The sequence below is a fragment of the Gambusia affinis genome, linkage group LG03, assembly GCF_019740435.1.
Source record: "Gambusia affinis linkage group LG03, SWU_Gaff_1.0, whole genome shotgun sequence".
Taxonomy (NCBI): Eukaryota; Metazoa; Chordata; class Actinopteri; order Cyprinodontiformes; family Poeciliidae; genus Gambusia; species Gambusia affinis.
Window position 1 is genome coordinate 31,727,766 of NC_057870.1, and position 9,039 is coordinate 31,736,804.

Below are 9,039 nucleotides of genomic sequence, written 5' to 3' on the forward strand. Positions count from 1 at the left end.
CAATTTATGATTCTTATGAATATTTATTCATATGAATGAACATTTCATCACCTTGAAAAGTCCTGATATGATTATAAACGAGGCAGAAACCATTTCTTCCTGTTTTCACTCTGAGCGTTTCTGGAAAATATTTCTATAGCAGAATAAACATAATAAATATGATAAATATATTAAATATAATAAATATATTAAACATGCTGTGATTAAAACTGAGCTCAAATAAACAACCTGAGAGAAACTTTTCAATCTGGGAGAAAATTTCTGGAAATAATGAAGAAATTTATAAAATTTACATTTTCAAGAATAACTCAATAATGATAAGGAGGATTATTAATTTTACAGGTATTAACTATTCAGCATTTACTGCAATAGTTCAGTTCAACTCAAGATACTTCACTGATGCCAAAGGGAAAATAAATGTGATTTTAACTCGTTAAGTCAAATTATTTAGAGTAATTGATTTTTATTTACAACACATAGAAATCAGACAGATTATAAAACAGCGAGCTGAAGGATGAACAGGACTTGTGAATGTTTGAAGGAATTATTGATGATCTTCATTCTGATTTCTGAAACATTTCAGAAAAGTTTTGCTCTTTGTCATATTTTAACTCTGATATTTTCACCAGCAGGTGGCGCCTCAGAGTCACACATAAAACTAAAGAAATGAGCTGATCAATAATCAATAAATCAGTAATAGATCTAGTGATCGAGTGACCATCAGAGTCTGAACTGACGGGTTTTTCCTGCGGCCCGTGAATGCAACAGCATTGTTTACCCGCTGTTACTAGGCAACAGCGCCGTTAGTCCAACCGGAGGTCTTGAAGCAGGGAAACGCGGTTCCGATGACCACATCAGTGATGGACCCGAACCGGGCCCCGGTGGCGTTCGGCCGCCGCGCGGTCCCGCAGCTGTTCGAGCAGCTGCAGGTCCAAGACCCCGCCCACAAGGTGCGCGCTCTGACGTCACTCTGCGACCTGGTCCACGAGCCGGAGCGGCTGTACCAGACCGTGACCGGAGGTGAGCGGGCCGAACCGGAACCAGGGCTGCAGTAGGATGGTGCGTTCACGGTCTGGCCTGTTTGTTCTTTGCTGCAGGTTTCCTGAAGCAGCTGCAGGTTCTGCTGCAGGACGACGATGCTGCAGTCAGGAGCAAAACCTGCGAGCTGCTGCACCTGGTCACGAACCACAGCATCGGCAGGTAGGGGTCAGAGGTCAGAGGTCAAAGGTCCCGGAGGACCAGCTGCAGGCCAGGAGAGGAAACATGAAGCAGTTATGAACAAAATCTGGTTTTTAAAAAGAAAATGGAACAAAATTACAAGAAAAGAGAACATAAAACTTCTTTAATAACTTATTTAACAACAGAAGAAGAAAGTTTGGGAAATTTTCTGTTTCTGGGATAAAATGATGAACATGAAACTATAAAAATGTTTTTATTTATCTGTAAATATTCATGTTTGTTCTTCGTTCAGTGAAATAATTCACTGGGTTATGAAAACAGTTTCAACATTTTGACAAAGAGAAAATAAAAGTTTACATTTAAAAATTAAACTTTGAACAAAAACATTTAGAGAGGAACTTTCTTTTTCTAATTTTATTTATTTTCAATTATTCTTTGAATTATTAGCAAAACATCACAAAAATAACATCTCCAAAAAGCAAAAATAGCAAGATTTTTTTTTCACATTTTTTTTTACTAATTTTATTTTTTCTTTATGAAAAAATAAGCAAATTGACACAAAATTATTTTAATTTCTGCAAAAACGTTTTAGTTTCTCTCAAAACAACTTTAGTTTAATAAGTTTTACATTAAAAAATGTGATTTCTCAATGATAATGAGAGAATTATTTTATTATCGAATCAGCTCACATTAATATGTTAGTGGTACAAAAATCAAACTCAGATCACAAATCCTAAGAAACAAACAAATAAATAAATAGTTTGAAGTGAAGCAAAAATGTTTTAGAGGTTTGTTGTTGCTGTAACTGGGTTGGCCAGCAGGTGGCGCCTCCATCCTCCGTTTGTTCCTCAGGTCGGCGCTGCTGGCCTCCTCCCTCCTCACTCCGCTGTCCGACCTGATGGACGACCCGTCGGCCTCCTGCAGGACGAACGCCCACCGGGTGCTGAGCGGCCTGGCTCAGCTACCTGCAGGTAAACCAACGCTGCAGCACCAAGACTGCAGCACCAAGACCACAGCACCTGCTGCTGCTAACCCTAACCCTCACTGAGAGCGTCTGTCCTCCTGTTTGTCCCTCCGTCTGTCTCTCTGTCTGTCCCCTGCAGGTGCTGAGGCTCTGCTCTCTCTGGTCCCCAAGCTAATGCTGAAGTTGTGTCAGTTGGAGGAGGTGCGGCGGGAGAAGCAGGAGGAGGAGCAGGAGCTGCTCCTCTCCACCCTGACCTCCTGCTCCAGGCTGGACCCTCTGCCGGCTCTGGCCTCCGACGGCGTCTCCATCCTGGGCCAGACGCTCACACACACTTCCCCAAGCATCCGCAGGGAGGCGGCGGCCGCCCTGATGGCGCTCAGGTCCGGCTGGAGAACGGGTCCAACGGGCCGGGGGGGTTAACGTGTGTTAACGTGTGTTAACGTGTGTTAACGTGTGTTAACGTGTGTGTGGTCTCCTCCAGTGTTCCTGCTGACGGGAAGCAGCAGGTCTGCGATCAGGGAATCCTCTCCACTCTTCTGGCTCTGCTGCATGACAGGGACCTCGACGTTCAGACCAACGCTGCCGGAGTCATCATGAACACCGTCATCATCCGCCCAGGTCCACTTCCTGTTGGGTTCAGGTCCACTTCCTGTTGAGTTCAGGTCCACTTCCTGTTGAGTTCAGGTCCACTTCCTGTTGGGTTCAGGTCCACTTCCTGTTGGGTTCAGGTCCACTTCCTGTTCAGTTACTCAAGTGCTGAGTAAATATGTGATTTAAGATTTTAAAATGACGTCATCAGACGTTACAAGTAAAAGGTTTTGTCATATTCTGGTTCTTTAAAGAGTAAAATGAAAAAAAATTACAGAATAATTTTAAAATAATAAATTTCAAGCAGAAGAAACTTTTCTAAATTTATTATAATATTAAATTGACAGCAGGTTTAAATGTAAAAGTTAAAGTAGGCTATTTCCATTAATTATATCGGATGTTTATTAATAACTTCAGCAGATAGAAAATTATTTGTGTTTTTCCTTCAGTGAGTTTTCAATGTCGGGATCCGGATCCAGAAGTTTCTCTCAGCTTCTCTCTGAACTGACGTCAGTCTGACCCAAGCTCCGCCCCCTTCCAGGTAAATACCTGTGTCTGGAGCTGGGCGCCATCTCCGTCCTCCTCCAGCTGCTGTCTGAGGAGGAGGATGAGGAGCAGAAGAAGAGGAGGAAGACTCTGGTCATCTACAGCCTGAGGGCCCTGACGGCGCTGTCCGAGGCCCCGGAGGGCCGCGTCATCCTGAGCGCTGAGCTCCCCCTGCTGGAGCGGAGGAGCGACGAGCAGGACGAGGACGTGCGGCGCGCGGCGCAGACCGCCATCAAGGTGGTCACCTGGAAGCCCTGACCGAACCACCGACCCGGTTCTGCTGGCCCAAAGGCCGCCCTGTTCAGAAAATATACGACTAGAAAACTACCGGAGTTTATTATTTTGGTCATTAGTTTCTAAAATGGTAGTTTAATAATTTAAATTATGGTTCAGGATCATTGGGATAAAATCTATATTTTTATTAAAGATGTTTAAAAATAATGTTTTTATGAAATAAGAGATAAAACAAATATTCCTCTGACTTTATCATTAATTTGTTTTAAATATAAACTGTAAGTTAAAAAGTTAAAGAACAAAGTTGTAAAAGAACCGGTACTGATTACCAGGTCCAGGTTCTGATCAGACCAAGGTCCTGGTTCTGGTCTGGTTTTTGTGCAGATTCTGGTTCTGGTTCTGGTTCTGGTCCCTCGCAGCTCAGCAGCAGCTCAGACTCTGATGGTTCTTAAAGCCCGACGCTCCTGAGATCCAACCGGGTCGGTTCTGGAGGAATGGGATCAATAATCATTATTTTATTATTATTTATGTCGCAGCGCCATGTTTCCCCCCCTCCTCCCCCCGCGGTGGCCCAGTCCGGAAGAGGGGGGGCGGGGGCGTGTTGTCATCGCGTGCGTGCGCGTGCCCGTGCGGTATATGTGGGAGTGAACAGCAGCAGCAGGAGCGGAGTCATCGGTCGGAACCGGAGCTGCTGGATGGTTCTGCCCAGCGGGACGTGAACAGGTGAGGCGCTGCTTCTGCCGCTGCGGGATTCTGCGGGAATGATCCTCTGCTGAGGTCACCGCTATATGTACTGTTAGTGTGTGTGTGTGTGTGTGTGTGTGTGTGTGTGTGTGTGTGTGTGTGTGTGTGTGTGTGTGTGTGTGTGTGTGTGTGTGTGTGTGTGTGTGTGCGTGTGTGTGTGTGTGTGTGTGTGTGTGTTGGGGCCGCAGCCTGTGTTTATCTGCAGCGTTCAGCCGCAGCAGCAGCGGGGAAAGCCTCCGTCCCTCCCCGGCTCAGGTCGCCCTCCGGCCGGCCAGCCTTCGCGCTGGCTGCCGGGCTGCGGAGCTCAGCAGCGGGCAGAGCGGCGGCCTCCTCCCGCCGCCGGCGGCTCTCCGTCAGGCTGTGGAGCTCCGATGTTCTGACGATGTGAAATTATGTAAAGAGCTGCTCGACGTGAGCCGGAGGATTAGCGCGGGGAGGATGGATTTATGTAACAGCTCTTCATCCTCCTCCTCATCCTCCTCCTCCAGCATCCCCGCTGTCCGCGGCTGTCTCCGGCCGGGCGGTTCTGGACGGTTCTGGGTAAAATGATGTTGGGTTGCCATGGAAACTGCTGGTTCTGTCGGGCTGCTGGGTGTCACGGTGAGGTTCGGTACGCGGGCAGGTTCTGGGTCAGAACCAGCAGCGCCCGAACCGGGTTCACGATTCTGGTTCTAAATGGTTTCTGGATCGTAACGGAACCGCTGCTGGTGATAGCTGGACCCGGTCCTGATACTGATAGATCCAGATCTGGATCGGAACCGAGTCAAAGTTTGTCCTCAGATCTGGATCAGAACCTTCCGGACCGATGTTTGATCAGATTTAGTTTTAGGAACCAGAAAGAAATCCAACCAGAACCGGTTAGAAAACAAACTGGACCGGGTTCTGTTGGACCGGTCAGACGGAACCACGGTGCTAACGACCATCAGTTCAGTCAGACATGATTTAAATTATTTAGCCACAAACAAAAACATGGAGTTTAAAAACTAAATATGAGAAAGCTAAACAGTTTAAACTAAATATTTAGTCAACTAACTTCTTCATTGGGAGATAAATATTTATTTTGAAGCTAAATACTTTAAATACTTAGTTAGCCAGCCAGATATTTAGCTAAATATGTATTTTGAATGTGACATTTATAAGTGAATTAATAAGTAATAAAATGTGAAAAGTTTTCTCTCCTAGCAGAAGATAAATAATTATTTCTGACTGAAACTTTATGAACTCAGTTCAGGGTTTCTACAGTATATTATAGACCTGGCGGCTGCCAAGCTAAACCTTCCTTGTTTATGTTTTAAGGAAAATAATAATGAATAAAAAAATGCTATATATATATTTTTTATTATTTTTATAAAAAAGAAACTAGCCGGATTGTAAGCGTCTCTGTTGCTCTGAGCGTTTCACTGGTGGGGCAGATTTATTCCTAAAAGATGAGTTTATAGAAGATAGGTTTAAAGTTTATGCATTTAAAGTCGGACCAATCACGTCGCTGCTCGTTGCCTGGCGCTGCAGCAGCTGGATGAAGTTTACCTCAGTGTGCGAAAAGAATTTTGTGCATGTTTTCCATCTCAACTCGCTGCAGCAGCTCTGTCTGCGCTGTAAACTTTATGTCTGTGTTCCTGGTTGTTAGCGGAACCAGAGCTAACCTGATCGTTCGGCCGGCGATTTCCCACTGGTTTTATATTATATATATTTTTTGTTTTATTTTTCCACTTACGAACCATCAAACCATATCAGATGCTTTGTCCACTCAGTCAGACAGAGTTAATGCACACAGATCTGAGAAACTCGTCCCATAAAGTGAAGCAACCAAAACAGTTTCTGTGACTCTTATTAAAACTCAACAGACAGAAATGTTAGAGCTGCTGAAACCACATCATTGAATTAAATCTCAGTTTGTTGCTCATCTCTGCATCAGAGCAGCAGATTGAACTGATCCTGCAGGGCCGGTCCAAGGCTGCATGAGGCCTGGGGCAGAATCTGACTTAGGGGCCCCTGTTGCTGCTAAAACATCAGCAGCTCTAACAGCTTCTGGGTTGATTTAATCTGGGAGGAGGGAGGAGATTAACTGGCCAACCTGAAAACAATCAGTTAGAATTACAGTTTATTCATTTGTATTTATGAACAAACAGATTTCACTCACAGCATCAGATTGTTGCTATGGTAACAACACAATCTAACTATGAAATCTGGTCTTTGAACTTTTACAAAGTAAACCTTAAAATCTGACACTTAAATGTTAAACAATTAAAAATATTTTAATTTATGCTGAAACCATTAAATCAAATTCAACAGCATTGATCATGTCAGTAAATAAATGTTACATTTATGTATCTGTGGTTTGTGTTAAAATATTATCATCTTTGGCCCCTGAAGCCCTGGGGGCCTCATGGAGCCGCTGACTTCATTTAGATTAAACAGAAGTGAAAATAATTGATTCATCTTCATTCTATTCTTTGATTTGTAGTTTTGAAGACCAGCTGTGGGTTTAAATATGGTTCCTAGTGGTTCCATGTTTTCCAGTAACATTTAATCACCCAGTAATATTTTTACATTTCCTGTCACTTTAACATGTTTTATTATAAAACATGTTTTATACCCGGGCTGAGCGGGTTTACTGGAGGAAAACATCCAGAGATGAAGCTCAGGAGGTCCATCAGAACCTGGGCCGGGGCTGATTCTGTCTGGTTCTGTAGAACCGGGCCGGTTCTGGCCGGTTCTGTCTCAGTCCAAACAGAGGAAGCGGAGGCGGCTGCAGCATCAAAGCCTCTGAGGGGAAACGCGGCGCCGGCTCCTGCAGAGGAAACCTCTGATGTTCTGGTTCTGGGCCCGGACTCTCCTGGTCAGGACCCTGAGCTGGTTACCGTAGCAACGGAGCAGCCATTTATCTGATCCCATGGAGGACAGATTTATTCATTTATTCATCTCAGTGAGGAGAAGCTTAAACAACGGGCCGGGCTTTGACTAGACCCTTCCAGCTGCTTGTTTGGGCTCATGGTTCTGATGGTGACCCAGTCTGGGCTCACTCTGGGTCACCATCACTCTGCCACTGCCGTGCTTTAACTCTAACCCTGTCCTGACCTTTAACCTTTAACCTGAGGCCTGCAGAGGAGGTGGAGATCATTTCTCTGACCTTTGACCTTTAGCCGAACTGGCTGGGACGGCTGCACTGTAAAAACACAAAATTTTACCAAGTATTTTTTTTCTGTATTTTATTGGAAATCTCTGATCACATTTAAATATTTTATTCATATTGATGGAAAAGTTTCACTGGCTGATTATTTCACTAAACGTTTTTCACTTTAAACATTATTCATCAGTTTGGTTTCATTTCCAGAGTGATCAAATCTTTACACTGTAAAACAAAACCTTTCTGCTCCACGTTCAGTTTTTTAGTTTCTCTTCCTGAAACTAAAATCGTCTCAACGGCTGAAACTCCACGAAACAGTTTGTGTCCGGGTCCAAACCGATCGGTGGTTACCGTGGCAACCAGACACCCTGATTGCTGGTTTCACTCCGGCTGGATCTGGTTCTGGTGGGTCGGCCCGGTTCTCTTCCCATTTGATTCTGGATGAGTGGCTCTGAGTTTGGATGGTCCTTGAACGTCTCACTGTTTGAACGGTCCCTGAACGCCTCTCTAGTCTCTTCTGTTTCTGGAAACATGAGTCATCTTCTCTTGGATTACACAACCAGAACCTGGTTCTGGTCCGGTCGGTCGGGCCGCAGCAGGAAGCCGTTCAGCCAGACGATCACCGATCACTTTGATTATTGATCAGGGATCAAATGTTACAATCTCTGTTCTATTCATCGTCCATCCATCTTTAGATCATCAGATTGTTTCTCTCCCCTTCCTGCTTATTGACTCTACATTAATGTTTAATTTACACTTTAAATATTTATCTGATGTTTAATTGATTTTTACAAAATCAAACATTTCTTCAGAAAAACTAAACTTTAAATTATAAAGATTTGATTCTGACTGGCGTTTCTCCTCCTGCTGCTGTTTTTAAAAAGCTAAACTGAGAGCCTTTAATCCTTTAAAACGTCTTAAAACGTTTTATTTCTCAGCAGAAATCTTCCGATTCGGTTCGTCTGGAGGTCAAAGGTCGAGATAAAAGCAGCTTCAGCGGTTTGTGGTTCCGGTTCTGTGACTTGTTTTTGCTCCAGAGCAGATAAAACTCCAGAAATAACCGACGTGTCGCTGCAGCGGCCTGGCTCTTATCTGAGAGCGCAGCGGGGGGGACAGCAGGGGGCCTGGGGCCCGGCGGGGCCCGGCTCTGCTGCAGGAATGTTAAGCTGAGTCTACAGACACCTTCAGGTCCGTCAGGAAACCAGAGACATGAAGAATCGTAGAGAGGAAGCAGGGAGCGAGAAGAAAGGAGGAAGTTAGAGAGGAAACGGTTTGAAAGGAAAACAGGAAGGTCTGAGGAATGAAACAGGAAGGAAGCAGGAGGCAGATTTAGGAAGCATGTGAGAGGAAAAGACAGGAAGAGTGAAAAGAAACGACAGAATATGGACAAAAGGAAAAACTGTTGAGATGGAAACGAAGACGAGATTAAAACCCAGATGAAACGCAGCAGGATCTGATCTGACAGATTCCTGCTTGATCCAGCTGCTGTTGCCATGGCAACGGGACCAGTCAACAGCTAGACGGCGAGAAGGAGGCCAGTTTGATTAAACCTCATCAGCATTTGAGTGGAAAAACTCAAATGTTTCAGAAAACTAACAAAAAAAAAATTATTCTTCCAATTTTTATGTTTTAATGTAAAAATGAGGAGAAAAAGTTT

General features: G+C 44.4%; 2 protein-coding genes across 3 annotated transcripts in view; both read left to right on the forward strand.

Moving 5' to 3' along the window:
* The first annotated feature begins 773 nt into the window (after nucleotides 1–773).
* On the forward strand, nucleotides 774–3,604 carry rsph14 (radial spoke head 14 homolog). The gene is made up of 6 exons (XM_044112214.1): nucleotides 774–1,020; nucleotides 1,098–1,200; nucleotides 2,032–2,150; nucleotides 2,283–2,523; nucleotides 2,625–2,761; nucleotides 3,273–3,604. The coding sequence occupies exons 1-6, from the start codon at nucleotides 846–848 to the stop codon at nucleotides 3,533–3,535; spliced, it is 1,038 nt and encodes a 345-aa protein (XP_043968149.1). The 5' UTR covers nucleotides 774–845; the 3' UTR covers nucleotides 3,536–3,604.
* A 424-nt stretch (nucleotides 3,605–4,028) lies between these two features.
* LOC122828569 (dematin-like) overlaps nucleotides 4,029–9,039 on the forward strand; it is a 19,078-nt gene continuing 14,067 nt past the window's right edge. Inside the window, exon 1 of one of the 2 annotated variants that reach the window (XM_044112213.1) lies at nucleotides 4,029–4,234. The gene's annotated coding sequence lies outside the window, so the exon portion shown is untranslated. The remainder of the gene's footprint in view (nucleotides 4,235–9,039) is intronic. The other variant, XM_044112212.1, reaches the window with a different exon arrangement.